The following is a 21702-nucleotide window of genomic DNA, read 5'->3' as shown; positions in this document are numbered from 1 at the left end:
AACCACACGTGGCGAGACAGTCCTAAGGATGGGAAGAAGTATAGTGATTTTACCACTTGGTTACCTTAATGGTTAGGGTTAGAGCTCACAGAAGGGGATCCCGTGTTGCAAGTGGTGGTGACAAAAAATCCTACAAAGGGAGATGGTGAATTGAGGCACCTTCTCGCGAGTCAATAAGAGGTTAGACTCGGGGCAACTACACATATTTGTTTGCCTATTGAATCAATTTGATGTCAGGATTGTATTGATTCGAGTGTGTAATTCGGTACCATATTATTTGATAGTTGAAGGCAAATGGTTGCTAAAAGAAATTTTTGCCAAGGTGGAGATTTGTTAGGAAATTAGCTTAATTTTCTTTTAGGTAGAATTCTTGTTTTGTGTGGAAGTAACTAGTTTTCTAATTGATTTTAGTTACTTGAAATAGTAGCCAAAAACATATTCTATTCAGTTTAGGATTAGAAGTTATTTCCTATTCTGTACAAGTCTAGAAATTAGAATTGATTTCCTATTGTTATTTGGATTTTGGCCAAATAATGGTCACTATAAATAGATTGGTTGGCATACTACACAAGAGGCACACAAGGACACACAAGAGGGTATCATGTAGCCTTATACATGGGGTGAGAGAGGGCTCTTGGGAGATGAGAGACGGTATATAAGGGTTGGGTTTAGATTCAAATTGTATTCTTGTATAGGGTTTTCCTCTCATAATAAAGAACGGATTTCTCTCCGTGGACGTAGGCTCAATGGTGGAGCCAAACCACGCTATATATTTTGTGTTGTTTATTTTTCATGCTTGTGACTTGTTCCTCATTAAATTGCTATGCACTTGATATCTCAATAGTTGTTTATTCCGCGTCTGGATCCTAACAAGTCCATGTTTGGGAGAAGAGATGATCTTGGTGATAAAGGTGGACTTGCATTGAGTATTAAAGTGGGGTCGAAAAAAGGGCTTCTAAATTTGAGTTTAATGTGGGGGTTACTCATGAAGGGAGAGATTTGTTAGGTTCATGAGTAAAGGGTTGTATTCCACATTGGTCCGAAAAATGGAGAAAGAGCGGTTAATATGTAAGTAAGGGCCCAAGACCTACCAGTTTAAGCTTTTGGATCAGAGTTGAGTTCCTAACTTACATATTGGACTCTTCGGTGGACTCTTTTGAGGTGTTTCTCCCTATCAAATTGGTATCAGAGTTTCAGGTTACGAGACTGGGCTACTCATGGGCAAGTGGATTCTACTCGGAGTTGGACCAGATGAAAATTCTCTTCTTGATGGTGAACCGAAGTGTCAAGGAGTTTGGTTGATGTTGGATCAGGTGTGCTATGGGTTTGGCAGGGGTCCAGTTGATGTTAGACCAGGAAGCCAAGGGTTGGCAGGGGTCCCGAATGCAATTTGGATGTTGAAGAAGAGTGGGTCCATGTTTGAGAGAAGATGTGATTTTGGTGATAAAGGTGGACTTGCATTGAGTATTAAAGTGGGCTTAAAAAAGGGCTTATAAATTTGGGTTTAATGTGGGGGTTACTCATGAAAGGGGAGGTTTGTTAGGTTCATGAGTAAAGGGTTGTGTCCCACATTGGTTCGAGAGATGGAGAACGAGCACTTAATATGTAAGTAAGGACCCAAGACCTAATTGCTTAAACTTTTGGGTCAGAATTGAGCTCCTGACTTATATATTGGACTCTTTGGTGGATTCTCTCGAGGCCTTTCTCCCTAACAAATTATTCTACAAACACATATGAAAACATGATTTTGGTTTAACATTCAAAAAGTAGTACCTTTGAAGATTCTGTAGCCCCATAAAATTGCTGGTGAACAACATCAATATCATTTAATCTGTTATACTATCATTTTGTTGCTGCTGCTATTTTATTATATTTCGTAATGGCTTTTTTTTTTTGGCTAACCCCGTACACGGGGCCAGGCGCCACCCCGTATTTTTATTAATCAGAACTGAAAATTACAATAGTGATCAGATCCTTACCCCAACACAAAGCCTATACCATCCTTAATTTCCTAACTGAAGGCAATCCTAGTCTATCTAGCCGAATTTCACCACGAGCCAACTGTGGAATCAAGCGTATATGATCATAAACCCTAAGTTTTCATAATCGCTTTATTTTCGTTTCAAGTTTCTGAGTAGTTTGAAGTCTAGTACTACTTATCAACTTCTTTTTAAAGCTTTAGTCGATGATTAGTTGTAGCTGGACTCCGGTCATGTAATTGATTCCTTTGTTGATTGGGAAAGTATGTTTAGCTATTTGGAAGTTTAACAATCTATAAATACCGGTAGTCTTGTAGGTTGTTATTTGAAGAGAGAGAAGTTAAGAAATTCAAGTTGTTGAGTTATTTGAGAGACATTTGTGTCTTGAGTCCACATAAAAGCTATGATTTAATATTGTTATTATTGAGTTTTGAATTAATAAAATTATTGATTTATTCTGTGATTATTCTCCTCTTTTTTTTCATATATTTTGATGTGTTAAAATTGCTTCTACTATGCATGATTCTTTGTGCCAATAATTCGATGTTTTCCGCTGCATAAATTATTTCTTAAGATAGTTTATAAGTGAATATTTTGTTCTATATTTGGATGATATTTTATGTTATTTTCCTAATATGATAAGAGACAAATGGTCCATTTTGACTAGAATTAGTTCTAAATGCTACTTATTGCTTAAATGAGATCTTTGTCCCTTTTACTTGCATGTTTTTGGTTGTTTTTTGTAGGAGTTGAAAATGGACTTCATTTTGAACAAAAAATAAGCTTGCATTACATTAATTGAGTTCCTAAAGTTCAAGTTTCAAAGGTGGCTCAAGTTACATAAGCAAAACAAATGAAGAAACTTGTCGAAAAAGAAAGTTGGACCAAACCCCTCCAAGAATCCATCTAGGGATTGCTGAAGGGATTTGAGACAGAAATTTTTGGCGAAATAGGGGAGGAATCCCTCTTAGATTCCAGCCCATTTCCGGAGGGAATGCAGAAGAGATTCCAATCAACAATTGCAGCGGCTTCTACTTGCACAACTTTTTTTAACTCCATTATTTCACACCTTTTGAGGGACATTTTATAGAAGATATGTAGCTATAAAGTGGAGATTCTAACAATAATTCTTGACTTTATTTTCTTCTATAATGATGTGTCTTACCTTTGAAGCCCAAAATGTTGACTAATTGGAGCAATGTTCACATTGAAACTTTTTCTATAAATAGAGCTTGTATCTTTCATTTTAAGAAAGTTTGGAGAGAGTACAAGAACACATCACAAAGATTTAGTTATTATATCTTCTTAGTGTAATTAGTATAGGATAGTTTAGATTAGTTTAGTTATTTCATCCTTTCTAGTGTGTTAGTGACGAGATCCTAACCTATGCTCTAAATTTTAACCTAATTCACTTGTTCACTACAAGTATATAGGTCGTGACTCGTAATACAAGGGAGTTAGGATCGATCCTACGAGGATCACTTCCAACTACTAAAACTTCTAGTTCACTCGATTACCTAGAGAAATAAAAAATTTTAACTAAGTAAAATAGCAATAATGCTAAAACTATGCAAGGAAAATTAATAAATTGAAGACATTCAACTAAATACAAATGTTTTAGGGCATAGAATCCATTACATGTACCTAACTATGGATGAAATGGTCAATTATCATTGAAGCACTTATCATGCTATGGATGCATTTCACTCAAGCCATTGGAACTTGCTCTCGCCAATGACCTAACTCTAGCCAATACTATAGTTTCTCTACTTTTATGGTGAAATCATAAGTGAAAACTTAATCTAGATCTAGAAATGCCAAAATATCCACTTAACTGTACCACTACTTTTGTGTGCCTATTCCCTAGGTTTCACCTATTCCATTTCCATCATTGTTAACTACTTCGATAGATTAACAACAACTATCATGGCTTGCAAATGGTAATCAAGCATTCACAAGTGTTAAAACAAGAATAGATGAGCTAGCACGCACAAGATATAGTAATAATCAACTTTATTCATCCATAATCAAAGCACAAATAGGTTCATCCATCCCTAGAACGAGAAGATTTAGCTAGACATAGAAGAATTAACAATAATCTCATATCTTCAATGTAATTAAGTATTAATGAAACAACAAAGAGAGTAAAGAGGAAGAAATGCTCGTTCAAATGAAGAAACAAAACTTCAAGTTTCAACATCTTCATTGCCATAAAAAAAAACATTATTACACCAAGAGTTCTTTAAGCTCTTCAAGGAAAATAAAAACTAGATCTAGAACTACACTTAAACTAAGCTAGAAAGGAAAGAGAAGAAAAAGTTCTTCTTCTCTACAGGATCTAGTCTCTCTTCTCCAATAATGCGTTTCTTTCTTGCTTAGAGTCAAGAAAATCTCCTAGATCACCAAAACTTGGTACAAGGTGTCCTTTTATATCATGTCAAACATGAACAAAGAAACAAAAAAAATCATTCAAGTTGACAACTTGCAGCCATCACCAATCCCTCGAGGGATTTTTCCAGGGAGTATGCAGAGCACGTGATTCTTTGCTTTTCTTTTTGAAGTAAATATCCTACCCATAATCCCATGTAGAATCTGCTAAGAAACTCTTGAGGGTTTCTTTTTTTTTTTTTTTTTGAAGATTCCCATTCTTCATCCTTGAGTTGCACCATCTCTTTTAAACATTGTTGTGACTTCTCAACCTTCTAATCATTCACTTTATTAGTTCACCATTTCACTTTCAATTAAGTTTGATCATTTTTCCTACAAAAACAAAGAGATTTTGCAAGTAAAATGACAAAATCACAACTAATTCATCTATCAACTCAAGGTGCAAATTAAAGACAAAAATGAACAACTTATACAAGTTGACCTTACAAATTGACTCAAAATCAATATGAAACACCTTCAAAAAGCAATATCAACAACTACACTGCAAATGATCCAAGTGCCTAGCCAAATAACATACTTTTTCAAATTTAAATCCCATAAATCAGTAATCAACCATTATGCAATCATTCAAATTACACTAAATACTCGTAACATTTGGTAAAGTAGAGATAATTATACTCAAATTTAACCACGTTCAGTTTAATCTCTCACCTTAACCTAACTCCACAAGTAAGCAACTCATATAGAAAAAAAGATAGTTAACACTCTCATACAATCATCTTTTTCTCAACCATCTTTTCCTCAAACCAGGTGAGATTGAACTGGTTTGAAGGCCAGTTTTTACTTTCTGTATTTCACACTTTCCTCTGGTCACAAACTAGCCCTAGTAACAGGTGCTGACTTTGACACCAAAATACTCTATGAAGGAGGCCAAATCAGCTTTTTTACTAATAAGTGACTAATTTACGTTTTAATTGTATGACATTTTATATTATTTTTAGTCATTTTAATTATATTACTAGAAGAAAATGAATCATTTTGGCTATAATTAGTGAAAAATGCTTTTAAGTGATTAAATGAGGTTTTTATCACTTTTTACTTGGATTTTGTGTATTTTGACAGTTTTGACACATTTTCGTATTTCGCCTATAACTTGAGCTACAATAATCGGATTAAGATGATTCTTGAACCAATTTGAAGATAAGAAATAGATCTACAACTTTGGTGAAGGCATCTGAATCCATTTTGAAGGTTTTCCAAGTCAAAGTACAGTAGCCAATTTCATTTGGTCGAACCTGAAACAGGGCAATGAGTAGTCAAGGGTATTTTGGTCATTTCACAGCCTACACAGATCCAAATGAGGTGATTCTTGATACATTGGAAAGCTAACGCAAAGGGCTACAAGTTTTATGTTTTGGTCAAGAGCTAAATCAGCCTTTATCATCAAGAAACGTTTAGTTGAAATTGACGCAAAATCGGAGCAGAACTGAAAATTGAACAAAAGTGCACCAAAATGTAGCAATCCGGCCGGAACTTGGCTGGATTTATGGCCGGATTTCTAGCCGGATTGTGGTCAGAGAAGGCAGCTCGTTACGTGGAAAACTCAATTTTACCTCCAACAAGTCACATGCAATGCTAGACATGGGAGAAACATTACCAGCTATAAAAGGGAAGTGTAGGCCTCATTTTCTTGACTTCCTTTGTCTTCAAATAGCCAAATCTTGCAAGAAAAAAATAGAGAGACATACGGGAGAAACTTGGAGTGCAGAGATGTAGCTCTTGCACTTTCTGAGTAGTAGGATAGTGACGTGCGTGGGGTATACATATAACATTACACTCATCCTAATCAAGTTTTACATTTATAGATTCCTAAATACCCCACGCGCGATTTAACGCAAGTATACGAATCGTGAGCGAGTATAGGGGATTAAGGGTCGATCCCACAGGGAAGATTGCAATTACCGGTGTTTTTCGAACTCCTTCATTATCTAGACTACCATAAATATAAAAGTAACAAAAATAATACTAGAAAGCTCCTAGAGATATGGAATTTCTTACTACTCTTGCAAATGAAGTTACCGGTTAAGTGAATGCTATTATCTTGGCTAGTTATGGCATAATTCCCTAATATATGTGAAACCTACTCTCGTAGTGAATCAACTATACTTGTAGCTAAATCATACCTACTCTCGTGGTTATGAATTAATTACAAGTTCATTTTTTCTATGAAATTACATGAAACAAGTCACTAAAGTCACATAGGTGTACCTCTACTCTCGTGAGTGTACTCCCTAGGTTTATCACTTCTTTGAACTAGTGTTAAATTCCAATTTTCATTGCAAATTTAACACCTTTAGATAATCACAACTAATGGCCGATTAATCATGATTAGAAAAGCAAAAGTGATAAATAACTTGCTCAAAATAATATCACCAAATAACTAAGTAAACATCATAAACAAGATATAGAAAGTTAATCCATACTCTAGGCATGAACTTTAAAAAAACATGAAGAAAAACAAAGCCAAACTTGTATTATAGCTAAACATGAAATCAAATACAAAAGAGAAAGTGATATGAGAGATGTCACCCTTGTCACATGAGCTCTAACTCTCCATCTTTGCTTCTCCAATCTTCATCCAAATCTAGATACAAATACAAGAAGGAAAAACTACTCTACCTATAATATACTAATGAATCAAGAAAAACTAGTGAAGACTACATTTTTTGTGGAGTTCTTTCTAGCCTTCCAAAGTTATCAAAATAGTTTCCAAAGGCTGCCATTTATAGAGAATTCAAGAGAAGTTGTTTCTAGTTGACAAAATTGATTCTTGAAACTCTCTTGAATTGTCTTTCCAACTTTCCAACTTATTTTTGGTCAGATACAACCAAAATTGATGGCTGGAATTAAGTTGGAAAGGTTGTGTGTAAGCAAGGCAAGTTGGTCAACAAATTACAGCTATCATGCACATTTTCAACTGATATTTTCTCGATGTTTGAAGCTGAAATAGCTCTTCTATAAATCACAAAAGTTGTAGATATTTGACTTAGCTTTCCAAAATATCAAGAATTATCCAATTTAGAGCTCTGAGGATATGATCAAAATACCACTGACTGGTCAGAGCTCTATTGTCAGTTTTTTATAGCAGACTTGGACTTCTGTATTTTGACTTTTTGACTAGGAATACGGCTGAATTGGACTTTGATGTCTCATACCAAATGTAGATCTGTCTCTTAGCTTCAAAATGGTCTAAGAATCATCTTAATCCAATGTGTATAACTCAAGATATAGCCGAAATATCATAGGTTGCCAAAACTGACTTTTCTTGCATTCTTCTGTTCTTAATTGCATTTTCTCTTTTACACTTCATATTTTATTTTTATCACTTTAAACCATCATCAATCATCCAATTATCTTCTCAATGCACTCCATTTGATGATTGAATCATTAAACCTATAAAAATATGAAGTTTTTATCATAAAAATCCATAAAATGCAATTTTTACACTTTAACCATAAAATGTATATTTTCACTAGAATCATAGTTTATTAGCTATAAACATGACTAAAATACACCAAAACTAATTAATAAAATACACTTAAAATACGTAAAATATCTACTTGTCAAATACCCCCACACTTGAACCATTGCTTGTCCTCAAGCAATAAGAAATACAAACCAACAATGATTCAATTTTTGAAAATAAACATATGTGCACCATTCCACTTCATTTTTTCAAAAAACAAGGTAAACAACCATTATGCAATTATTCAATGAAGTTCAAGTACTCATAATATCAAGTAAAGGAGAGCCAATTATACCGTCATTATAACAAATTCAAATCAAGTTTTCATCCTGACCCAATTTTACAAGTAAGTAACTCATATGGTCAATAAAATGCTTCCTAAACTCATGATCATCTTCTTATTCTACTTAAAAAAATATTTATTCATATAACATAGCTGAATATTATTTAAGACGTGACAATGCCTTTTGACGTGAGAATCAACATTTTTAGATGAAAATCACCGGTTACTCAACACTTCACATACTCAAGTTGCTTTGCATACTCTTAATTCAAGTACCGTTTTACGCGAAAGTCGACATTTTTAGATGAAGATACCCGGTTGCTAAGTACAAGAATCATTGGAGTAGAACAAATCTTATTTTATTTTTTCTTCTTTTTTCATTTTTTCATTTTTTTCTTTCCACTTTTTTTTTTCTTTTTTTTTAACAGCAAAGATAATAATAATTTTCTCAAAAGAATAATCATGAGAAGAGTATTGTACTTATTGACCATATTTATCACTTAACTTATAAAATCAAATAAAGAGAAGAAATTTCATTAAATATGCAAAAAAATAGGCATAATTTTCTCCACTTTACAAGATATACTTTCCTATAAATGCACAAATTATAATCACATAATAGTTATTTCCAAATTAAAGGAGAAAAGAAGTTTCCAAATCACATATATTTATTTCAAATGTAGAAGGAATTTGAACTACTAATGGTATAAAACTTGTTACCCTTTTGGATAAATTTGAAAAAATTTGAAACTATTTGGAGCAAATTCATAAATTTGGACAAGATTTTGAAAAAAATTTAAATTTAAACACAAGTCCAATATTTACAACCAACAAATCAATCACATACAATGTATATAATCTCAATTCTTCCTCCCACACTTAACATGCACATTGTCCTCAATGTATAAAAAGGAAAATCAAGATAAAGAAAAGTAATACTCCCCTATTGTTGCGATCGAAATTTCAAAGCATGAAATTCACGAACCATTGTCTACTTATTTCCAATGCTTCATGCATTCCATTTGATAACCATTAATAATATTAACCTAAAGATGGAAAATGAGAAACAAATGAAAAATAACAAAATAACTCAATACATAATTTAAACATGAAATCACACCAAAATAAAATAACCAAAACATTGGGTTGCCTCCCAATAAGCGCTTTTGTTTATGGTCATTGGCTAAACTTTTTCACCTCATTTCTCAAGGAGGTTTTGTTAATGAATAATTCACCAATTTTTGTCGTAGTGAATCATTAAAAGATGGCTTAATAGCAAAAACCACATGTTCAAATGATATAAGAGGTGGAAGAAACATACCTATCTCAAGTGAGTCATAGATATTATCTTGAATATGCACCACTTGAGAATTCACCAAAGGAGATGTCATATGGGTTTCTTGGACAATAATACTTTTCAAACCTATACTTTCAATACACTCCTCAAGAGGGGTGAAAAATGAATCATTAAAGCTCACCTCTTGAGGTTCAAAATTAGTTTCAAAGATATTATCATGTGAAATGGATATTTGCTCACTGAAACACAATTGAGATTCATCATTTTCATCAAAATGCAATCCATTTTCACATACAACATTTCCACCATTCATGCTAGGATCATTTTGTAAATTATTAGAAGAAATAACTTTACACAATGCATATAATTGGTCTTGTATTTTATCAAAGTGAGACGTTAATTCATCTAACATTTCCTCAACCCTATCAAAACGGTTGGAGGTTGCATTTGCTAGCTTTTCTATGGCTAAATCAAATTGATTAGAAGAATTTTCTACAGCTAGCTCCCAAGATGCATTAGAATCATTAGCTACTGGTTCACTTTCTAATTTCCAAAGTAGAGGTGCATTAGCTAACTTCTCTATTGCCAATTCGCAAGATGGTTTTGATTCATAGTGGACACATTCAAATTGGTAATCATATAAACAAGAAGAAGCACTATTAGCACATTGATTATCCCAACTATAAGCACAAGAATTGCCCCAATTAGGATCATATTGATCAAGATAAGGATTACAATACCCAAATTCATCATAATAATCCACATTTTGTGCTTGTCTACTTGTATGAGTAGCATGATAACCTCCACACAAGTTACAAATCACATGATAAGAGTTAAAAGCATTAGCATTCCTCCTTTGCTCAATTTCATGCCTAATTGTGTCCATTTGAACTTGTAACATAATAACATCAAATTTTGCCTTTCAGCACCTTAAACCATCTTCAAAAGACATACCTTCAGTAATTTCTTGGTTACCTCTATTGAAGGAGTTTTGCACTTGGTAACCATCCATTGCCAATCTTACATTTCTCAAGCATTGTCTTCCAAATTGACCTACCCTTCTCATTACCTAAAATTACTTTTAAACAACTTAAGAGCAAAATTAGTAAGAAGAATAGGTGATAAAATGCATACAAACATAAAACACTAAAATAAAAGAAAATAACTTTCACACTATAACTAATAAAATGTCTAAACGAATAAAGTTGTTTTTCATACCGATATTACCAAATCTTCTCCGGCAACGGCACCAAAAACTTGACGTGCGCGGGGTATACATATAACATTAAACTCATCCTAATCAAGTTTTACATTTATAAATTCCTAAATATGCCACGCGCGATTTATCGCGAGTATACGAATCGTGAGCGAGTATAGGGGATTAAGGGTCGATCCCACCGGAAAGATTGCAATTACCGGTGTTTTTCAAATTTCTTTATTATCTAGACTACCATAAATATAAAAATAACGAAAATAATACTAGAAAGCTCCTAGAGATATGGAATTCCTTACTACTCTTGTAAATGAAGTTACCGGTTAAGTGAATACTATTATCTTGGCTAGTTATGGCGTAATTTCCTAATATATGTGAAACCTACTCTCGTAGTGAATCAACTATACTTGTAGCTAAATCATACCTACTCTCGTGGTTATGAATTAATTACAAGTACATTTCTTTTATGAAATTAAATGAAACAAGTCACTAAAGTCACATAGGTGCACCTCTACTCTCGTGAGTGTACTCCCTAAGTTTATCACTTCTTTGAACTAGTGTTAAATTCCAATTTTTATTGCAAATTTAACACCTTTAGATAATCACAACTATTGGCCGATTAATCATGATTAGAAAAGCAAAAGTGATAAATAATTTGCTCAAAATAATATCACCAAATAACTAAGTAAACATCATAAACAAGATATAGAAAGTTCATCCATACTCTAGGCATGAACTTTAGAAAAACATGAAGAAAAACAAAGCCAAACTTGTATTATAGCTAAACATGAAATCAAATACAAAAGAAAAAGTGATAGGAGAGATGTCACCCTTGTCACATGAGCTCTAACTCTCCATCTTTGCTTCTCCAATCTTCATGCAAATCTAGATACAAATACAAGAAGGAAAAACTACTCTACCTATACTATACTAATGAACCAAGAAAAACTAGTGAAGACTACATTTTTTGTGGAGTTCTTTCTAGCCTTCCAAAGTTATCAAAATGGTTTTCAAAGGCTGCCATTTATAGAGAATTCAAGAGAAGTTGTTTCTAGTTGACAAAATTGAATCTTGAAATTCTCTTGAATTGTCTTTCCAACTTTCCAACTTATTTTTGGTCAGATACAACTGAAATTGAGTTGGAAAGGTTGTGTGTAAACAAGGCAAGTTGGTCAGCAAATTACAGCTATCATGCAAATTTTCAACTGATATTTTCTCGATATTTGAAGCCGAAATAGCTCTTCTGTAAAACACAAAAGTTGTAGATATTTGACTTAGCTTTCCAAAACATCAAGAATTATCCAATTTGGAGCTCTGAGGACCAAAATATGATCAAAATACCACTGACTGGTCAGAACTCTATTGTCAATTTTTGACAGCAGACTTTGACTTCTATATTTCGACTTTTTGACTAGAAATACGGCTAAACTGGACTTTGATGTCTCATACCAAATGTAGATCTGTCTCTTAGCTTCAAAATGGTTTAAGAATCATCTTAATCCAATGTGTATAGCTCAAGATATAGCCGAAATACCACAGGTTGCCAAAACTGACTTTTGTTCTTAATTGCATTTTCTCTTTTACACTTCATATTTTATTTTTATCACTTTAAACCATCATCTGTGAGGACTCGAAAAACTATTATTTTTAAATCCCTATTTTTTTTTTGGCTAAATCAATTATTTATTTAGATTTTTGCCACGGATAATATTTTCTAACCTTATTAGACCTAAGTACATGGTATTATAGTTTCGATACATTTTTAAAGTGTCTCGTTTCAAAAAATTATTTTTCTTAGAAGCTTGCTTAGTGAAAAAGTGAAAACGCGTTTGGAAAATTTTAACTGATTGAGAGTACAATAAGTTTGGAAAATTGGAGACTTGTACAATGGTCCTAAAATAGGTAGTTTTATGTTTAGGTACTCAAGTGATAGTTAGTAGTACAATCGTTATAGGAATTTCTCGAAGGTTTCGCGTTATCGCATTTAAATTGGTGATACGCGTTTTCACACACGCGATTTTACTTGAGAGACTTTAGACCCTTGTTTTGGGACAATTAAGAGTGAATAATATTTGTATGAATATAAGTGTACTAGAGGTTTAGTGCACTAGTGAAATGAACGCGAGAGGATTTGAGCACGAAACGCGCGCGCTACACTATTCAAAGTTGACTTTTGTACACACAAGCTACCATTCATTAAGCTTCTCTAAGAAGTTTCAAAAAATCAGTTTTCCTCTCTCTCTTCCTCACCAGAAACTGCCGGCCACCACCCTCCTCTCTCAAGACTCCATTGCTCTTCATTTCTTCTTCACAAAACCTCACAAAAACTCATTTTTGAGCTCATTTTTGAGTATCTTTGAGCTCATCTTTGAGTATCTTTCATTTAGAATCATGGAAAAATGCCTTCTAAGAACTTTTAGTACTTTCAAAGAGGTTTCCAAGGGCACCAATTTTTCCAATTTTTGACATGTAGAATGTGAGATACGATTTTTCAAAATATTGTATCAAACCTGAAGTTTTTCCAAATTTCAAGGGAAGGGAGTTTTCAAGTACTCCTTATTTCTTCAATATTTCTTGAATGTTTTATACTTGATTTCCCAAAATGAAAACTCGATTACCCGTGTACTTTAAGAAACTCCATTTAAACCTCGATTTACGAGTAATTGAGGTTCGTTTTCATGAAATTTCCTTAGATTGTATTAGTGTACAATCTTCCTTGATAATTGGGATATATGAGTGATACTTCACTAATATTTGCTCAGGCGCACACGAGAACCCTCAAGAGGATCCCACGGTGAACGCTTAAATTTTGGTTGAGACTACTTACTACTTAGTGAGTATCAAGTGCATGTTTACTTGAACTCCTGTGAACTTAATACATACTTGTCTTGCTTAATCTACCTGGTTTTGATAAAATGGAGTCGAGTGTGTACTTTATCGCACTCGTATTCATTTGAAATAAATGATTCATGCTTGGCCTGACTTGCTAGACTTACATATCCTGAATTACATGCTTGGACCTATCAAATACTTGTATACATGACTTGGTATGCTATGAGTGCATACGTCGTTAGAGTGAATCTCCTCGACAATTACATGTACATGGGGGACGCCTAAACTCATAGACCGACCTTGGAACTCGAGCCGGCATGGGCTTGGTCGGGAACCTCGGTGAGTCATGAGATTCACATGATAAGTTTGATCTATTGAGAGATCTTGCTTGGCATACTTGTGGAGTATCGCCTTATAAATAACGTGCGGGCCCCGAGCGGTGTACGGTGGACGGATGGGAAGTTAGTGGAGTTCTACGGATTGGAAATACCGACCTGGTTGACGGAGTGTCATCGCGGGGAGGTATACGAATGTCATCGACACAGCAAGTGGAACTTAGCTCCTTGAATTATTTCTGTTTACTTTCACTGGCTTTATTAATTACTTGTAATTATCTCTTGAACTGTTATTTGGGACTGGTATCTGGACTACGTGCTTGCATGTGTGTTCTTGGCCTCACGAGCATTTTGCTCACCCTGTAAATTTGTTTTCCTTAACAGGATTGGACTCGGAGATGTATTGGAGAAACCCTCCTGATGTACTTTTGTTTAGGGTATCTATTATATTTTGGTTATGCCCTTGGTTTTGGGTTGTACTTTTGGAATTGAAATGTAACATTTGTGGCGTGATATATATTTGGGATTTAAGATGTACTTTGAACACCCGACGTGCGGGTTGGTTAATGGATGACTATTGTTAAGGTTGAACGCTTCCGCTTTTACTGTATTTAAGTTATTTACTTGTGTTGTGTAGACTGGTAATAAGTTCGAATGGAATTGCTTGAGTCCTGGCAAGAGTTGGGCAGGAGTCCCACAGATACCCTTTGGTTCGCCTTAGGGAGAAGTGGGGGCGTCAGTTGGTATCAGAGCGCTAGGTTAGCGCTAGGTTAGAAATCTATTTGGGAGACATATTAGATACTCTACCTTGAAGATTCGATAGAGGATGACTTAGTCATACCTTAAGTGATACTTGGGGTAAGCTAGCAACTACGTTAGTCTTACCTCAAGTGACATTTGGGATGAACTAGTAATTAAGTTAGGCATGCATTGCGGGATATCCGGACTAGGTAGTGATTAAGTTTCTAACCGAAAAGTGTGATTGTTTTGCAGGGATGAAGAACGGAAATGGAGCCCCGGCGGCTAATGGGAATGGCCATGAAGAGCCCCTTAGGCCTATTTACTACCGAGCTCTAGGGGGGGAGCTCATGTACGCTATTCACCTACTACTAGGTATCCCCAGTGTCCGTGTAGGTTGACCTTCGCCTACCCGAATCATCTTGTGCTTGCTCTGGACGACGAGCGTCGTCAGCTGGTGGATCTTAACCGAGAGTTACAGGTAGAGGTGGACGAGCTAAGACAGATGGTGGGCGCTCAGGGTGAGCGGATTGCCGAGCTTGGGGAGATGATCAAGGGTGAGGTGGCCACATCCGCAGTTGTTCGTGAGGAGCTCGAGAGTACTAGGGCTCGACTTACTAGTTTGAGAGGGGAGGTCCGTGGTCGGGCTTCCAGGATTTTGACTCATGCTACTAGGCTAGTGGATGAGGCGATGGAGGCAGTCCATAACTCTGAGAAGGAAGATTCGAAGGAGGATCCTGAGGAGGAGGTTCCTCCTGATAGTCCTACTGTGGACTAGGTCTAGATTGATGGACTTTTCTTTTGACCCTTTTGACTAGTACAGTTAGAATTAGCAGGGGTGATGCTAAGTGCTGAGGCCATTGTATCTTGCATGACTGTGTGGCTTACTTTTGAAGCACTTGCTTTTACTTTAGTCCTCTGTGACTAAAAGTACTCTTGTGGCATCTGTGTGCTATATTTTTGTGACTACCCCATGACTTGCTAATTGTATGAACTTGATATGCTAATGAATGTAAATTATTGTTATTTTCAATATTTTCTTGATTGGTTCCTGCTCTCTACTTTGCATCGTATAATTTATTTATTTCTTGCACTAGGCACGCCTAGGTTATGGAAGGACTAAGAGGTGGTCGAGGCCATGGTCGAGGTCGTGGGCGAGGGACTAGACAGGCCCAACCTCAAAGGGATGACCAGGGATTGGCAACTAGACCGATCCAAGGTTAGGAAAATATTGAGGGTAATCAAGTGGCTACTGCCATTAATATGATGACTGATATCCTAGACCGCTTAGCTGATAGACAAGACCCTGGACCGTTCAACCAACCTGAGGGTCAGGAAAGATGAGAGGATAGAGCCTTGAAAAGGTTCCTAAAGTTCAACCCGCCTAAGTTTATTGGTGAACCCGACCCTGAAGTAGCGGAGAATTGGTTAGAGAAGATGACCAACATATTCGCCGTTCTAGATTACACTGAGAATAGGCGAGTGAACTTCGCTGCTTTCCAATTTGAGGGAGTAACCCGTGCTTGGTGGGATCTGATAAAAGGAAAATGGGAGAGAACTCAAACCCGTTGGACTTGGGAGAATTTCACAAGGGAATTTAATGAAAAGTTTCTTCCGTCCTTAATCCAAGAGAAGAGGGAGGATGAATTTATCAAGCTGAAACAGGGAACTCTTAGTGTAGCTGAGTATGAAGAAAAATTTACTAAACTTTCAAAGTACGCTCCCGAATTGGTGACCAATGAGCAAAAAATGATTAGACGGTTTGTTCAGGGACTTTATGTAGAGATACAAGAGGGCTTGGCTGTAGCCCAAATCTCTACGTTCACTGAGGCACTAGAGAAAGCTCAAAGGGTAGAAAATGCAAGGATGCAAGTAAGGGACTTCCACAATAGAAAAGAAACTTTTCTAGTCATACCTCTGGACAAACTAGTAAAAGTGCACAGCCTTCCAAAATGGGAAGAGGAGCGGGAGGACCGAGGACTGCCGGAGTTTCGAGAGGAGCTTTATCTAGAGGAGGTCGTAGTGGACTGACACAGGCAAGGAGAGCGCCTTCTAGTGGTTCAGCAGTGACCTCTCACGTTAAGTGTGGGTACTGCGGAAAACCCAACTATTCTGAAAATGACTGTTGGAGTGTGACAGCCCCACCTCCCCCTAAGGCGAACCAGAGGGTTCGGCGGGCCGCCTGCCCAGCTCTCGCCGGGACTCAGTCGTTCACTACATTCCTCAAACAGATTACAAGATAAAACTTCAAATATTACATCAAATTCTCCAATAAATAATTACATATCAAAAGCGAAGCGTCCATGCTTCCACTGCGCCACTCTGATCCTTGATACCAACCATTCACACGGAGAACTTTAATACAAACGTTTCCTTCGCCACGAGCCCTGTGGAGGGGAATAAAATAGTTTTGGGGTGAGCTAAAAGCTCAGCGAGTAACCAGCAAAATCAGTAATCAAATATATTTCACAATGTTGCATTTCGATCCTTTCGATGATGTCATGATTCAGAGATCAAATGTCCGTTTATTGCTCTCGTGAGCCAGTGAAGTCATAGCACTTGAACACCCAACGCTCAAATAGAACATTTAACATTCATGTTAACATTAAGAGGGAGCCCTTTTTTGAGCTCCGGAGCCATTTGCTCCAAGTAAACAGAGGTGGAGACGTTGGTGTCCAGCACAAGACTTCCCAAGAGCTCATTGAAGCCAAAATCATATCATGAATTCACATGCAAGCACGCATGAGATGCAGTCGAGTAAATAATGCAAGAAACATTTCATAAGAAGCTTTAACAATAGTTTGGGGTCACTCACCTCCACGGCTCAGAAATCATCCAGCATATAACATTGCCTTGCTCAAATCCAAGTCTTAGATCACAAACTCAATGCAAATAAATCCCTTCAAAGTTCGGACAGCACTTCCCCTGAATTTGCTAACTTTTCCAGCCATCATGGCTTCATTATTTTTCTCATTCAAACCCAAAGGTACACACACAACAACAAGTTCATTCAATAGCCATTCAGCAAGCTCCAAGTAGTACTAGTACAAGTCAAGCTAGGGAAAAGTCCGGAAATGAAAGTTAAGCTCAAAACCAGAAAAATAGTTTTGACGTCATTTTGCGGTAATGGCACCAAAGGCGCTACGATTGTCAGAAGAAGGTGAAAGATACACCGTTTTGAAGCTAAGAGATAGGGCTACAATATTACAGAAAGTCACTCAACCCAGTTTCGAGTGTAACCAGGTAAAAAATGCAAGATACCATACCAGAATCACAAAAACAGATTCACAGAACGCATTCTAGCGGAAACATCATAAATCAGGCTATCCAAGTCCAAATCCAGAAATTCAAAAACCATCTAAAAGCTAAGAAACATGGCTAAATTTCATCAGAAGACCTCAACAACCAATTCGGAAGAAATTCCAGCCAAAACAACCAATTACAGGCGCAATTCTTACATTAGGGTAAAACCAGGACAGCAATAGTAATTTCGACTTTTCACAAGCTACGCTGCTCCGATTGACCTGAAATTTTGTAGACACCTCCAAAATGTCATTCCCTACAACTTGCATGTTTTAAGGCAAGGCCAATTCGGCCTCTAACTAGGAGCTACAAAACCGGGCAGAATGTAGAACATTAAAACCCTAACTTTTCAATTTTCTTTCCAAAACAGAAATTGCTTGCAATTAACCACTTTTTTCACCTTCTAGCTTCCTTAAATATCATTTCCAATCATCATACATGACCACATAATCATATCCATATGAAAACAGAAAAATCACCAATAATTATAAAACTTCACCAATTTCAACCAAAGTCACAAAATAACACCTAAAACCATCTATTTAACTCACATAAGCCATCAATTGAACATTAACAAGATTAAAGGAAGGGTTCCTTGGTCACTTACCTTGGAACCAAAGAAAAGAGACCACTTAGCACCATAAGTTTCCAAATAACTTCACCAATCACCTCAAGACCACTTAGCAAAGAGATTTTATGGAATGATTTGGAGTTTTATCGGTTGGACTTAAAGATTGGAGCAAGAGTATGAAGTAGGAAGTTGGAAGATTTCTTTCCTTCTTTGAGCAAGAGAATTCGGCCAAGTGAAGCTTGAAATGAAGAGATTTTTGGCCAATTTTAATTAAATGGTAAAGTTATGAATAGTAGTCAAACTCAAGACTTAATCTTATGGTGACACTTGTCACCTTTAGGTTTAAAACTTATCTTTTTGTCTCTCCAATACAAATCTCTTAACACCTTGTAAAAATAATATCACTTAATACAAAACTCCAACAAGTTGTCAAAAATATATTGCATTTACCGCACTTGCGGGTCCCACGTTCATAATACACTTCAAAATTAACGTGGACTAACTTGTATCAAGAAAATGATTTGAAAACTATATTTCCTTATAAAAATGTATAGGAAATTAATATATTGAAGAAAGGCATAAAATTATAGACAAGGAAATAAAATAATGTCTCGAAAATATATAAAAATTTTCGGTCTCTCACACTCATTCTTTCGGGGCGTCACATGGAGAAAGTTTGGGAAGTGCTTGGCCTGCGGCAGTACCGAGCGCCAGCTCGCGACCTGTCCAAACAAAATGAAGACGGGAGGTGATACCCAGAGACCGGAAAAGTCAGCCTCTAAGCAAACCAGTGCTGGAGGGAGCCGACCGAAAGTACCGATCAGGGTTTATGCACTGGATTATCAACAAGTTCCTGAGGCGACTGAGGTGGTAGAAGGTACAATCCCAATCTTTCACCGTTTAGTTAGGGTTTTAATTGATCCAGGTGCTACACATTCTTTTGTAAACCCTAACTTCATGAGTGGGATAGACTTGAAGCCAATTAAGTTACTATATGATCTAGAGGTTAAAACGCCTACTGGGGATCAAAGTCTAATTGCTAACTTGGTGTATAGAGTGAAGTCTGGATTGGGGAACGAAAATTATTGGCTGATTTGATAGATTTGACGATTAAGGGATATGATGTAATCTTGGTGATGGATTGGTTAGCCCGTTATAATGTTCAGTTAAACTGTACGACGAAGATTGTAGAGTTGCGTATTCCAGGAGAAGCAACCCTGAAACTGGATGTAAGGGGTAAATTAATTTCGTCTGCACTTATCTCAGGGATCCGGGCTAGAAAGTTGTTAAGTAAAGGAGTTCAAGGATATGTGGCTTTTCTTATCAATATCCCTAGTGATAAGGTGAATTTGGAAGACATGCCTGTAGTGAAAGAATTTCTCGATGTTTTTCCTGAAGAATTGGAGTTCCTACCCCCGGAACGGGAAATATCCTTTAAGATCGATGTAACTCCGGGAGTAGCCCCTATTTCTAAGACGCCGTATCGAATGGCCCCACCCGAATTGAAGGAGTTGAAATTGCAACTACAAGACTTGTTAGAACGAAATTTTATACGGAAAAGTGATTCGCCGTGGGAAACCCCAGTTTTGTTTGTTAAGAAGAAGGACGGGAGTCTGCGACTGTGTATAGACTACCGAGACTTGAATGATGTTACATTTAAGAATAAATACCCGTTGCCCCATATTGATGAGTTATTTGACCAATTGCAAGGGGCGGTAGTATTCTCGAAGTTGGATTTGAGACAGGGCTACTATTAATTGAGAATTTTGGAGAAGGATATACCCAAAACTGCTTTTAACTCGAGGTAGGGGCATTTTGAGTTTGCCGTGATGCCATTTGGGTCAACAAATGCACCTGCCGCTTTCATGGATTTAATGCATAGGGTTTTTACGCCTTATTTGGATCAATTTGTGGTAGTGTTCATTGATGATATTTTGGTGTATTCTAAGAATGTGAAAGAGCATGAAAAACACTTGAGGATTGTTTTACAAACTTTGAGAGAATACCAATTATATGCTAAGTTTAGCAAGTGTGAATTCTGGTTAAAAGAAGTGACTTTCTTAGGGCATATAATCTCTAATGATGGGATTAAACTAGATCCAGCTAAGGTTGAAACTGTTTCAAAGTGGAAAAGACCGAAAAACTCAACGAAAGTTTGAAGTTTTATAGGATCGGCAGGGTATTACCGGAGATTCATCCAGGATTTTTCAAAAATTGTTGGATCCATAACTGAATTGATCAAGAAAAATGGAAAGTTTCTATGGAGTCCTAAGTATGAAAAAAGTTTTCAGGAGTTGAAAAGACGGTTGACAAGAGTACCTGTGTTAGCTCTACCAAGTGGACAGGATAGTTTTGCGGTTTACACGGATGCTTCTAAGGAAGGATTAGGGTGTGTTCTAATGCAAAATGACAGAGTGATAGCATATGCCTCTAGAAAATTGAAACCGCGTGAAGGAAATTACCCGACTCATGATTTGGAGTTAGCAGCTGTGGTCTTTGTTTTGAAGAAATGGATGCATTATCTGTACGGAGTGACATTTGAGGTTTTTACAGACCACAAAAGCCTTAAGTACTTATTTTCTCAAAAGGAGCTGAATTTGAGGCAACGTAGATGGATGAAATTTCTAGAGGACTATGATTGTACGATTAAATATCATCCCGGAAAAGCCAATGTAGTGGCCGATGTTTTGAGCCGTCAAGTGCAAGTAGCTGGATTGATGGTTAAGAAATTTTAGTTGTTGGAAGAAGTTAGTTATGGGAATTCTCGACTGGAACCGAGGAAAGTCATTTTGGGGAATATCGTAGTGAATTACACTTTGTTGGAACGCATTAAGAAATCTCAAGAAAAGGACACTGAAGTGCAAAAGTGGGTGGAAAAGGTTAAAATGGGAGACAAGACGAATTTTAATTTGGGGTCAAATGGAATATTGAGATTTCGGAATCGGATAGTAGTGCCAAAGGATAAAGGACTTAAGAAGAAAATCTTAGAAGAGACACACCGATCGAAGTTTACGGTACATCCTGGAGGGAATAAAATGTACCAAGACTTGAAGAGTCTTTACTGGTGGGAGAATATGAAGAAGGAGATTGCCCAATTTGTCCAAACATGCTTAGTTTGCCAACAGGTTAAGGTCGAACATCAGAAACCGTCGGGACTTTTGCAACCCTTGGAAATACCTGAGTGAAAATGGGAAAACATTACCATGAATTTTGTATTGAGATTGCCAAGGACACAAA

The 21702-nt window shown here is 36.4% G+C and overlaps 1 protein-coding gene across 1 annotated transcript in view; it reads left to right on the top strand.

Annotated features, from left to right (window-relative positions):
* LOC113771150 overlaps window positions 1–16622 on the top strand; it is a 114785-nt gene extending 98163 nt beyond the window's left edge. Inside the window, exons 8-10 of the mRNA XM_027315766.1 lie at window positions 14847–14943; window positions 14988–15339; window positions 16362–16622. Of these exons, the coding sequence (XP_027171567.1) occupies window positions 14847–14943; window positions 14988–15339; window positions 16362–16622 (710 nt within the window). The remainder of the gene's footprint in view (window positions 1–14846; window positions 14944–14987; window positions 15340–16361) is intronic.
* Window positions 16623–21702: the final 5080 nt, after the last annotated feature.

The sequence above is a fragment of the Coffea eugenioides genome, chromosome 5, assembly GCF_003713205.1.
Source record: "Coffea eugenioides isolate CCC68of chromosome 5, Ceug_1.0, whole genome shotgun sequence".
NCBI lineage: Eukaryota > Viridiplantae > Streptophyta > Magnoliopsida > Gentianales > Rubiaceae > Coffea > Coffea eugenioides.
The sequence above is the reverse complement of the archived record's forward strand: the minus strand, read 5'-3'. Positions and strand labels throughout refer to the sequence as shown.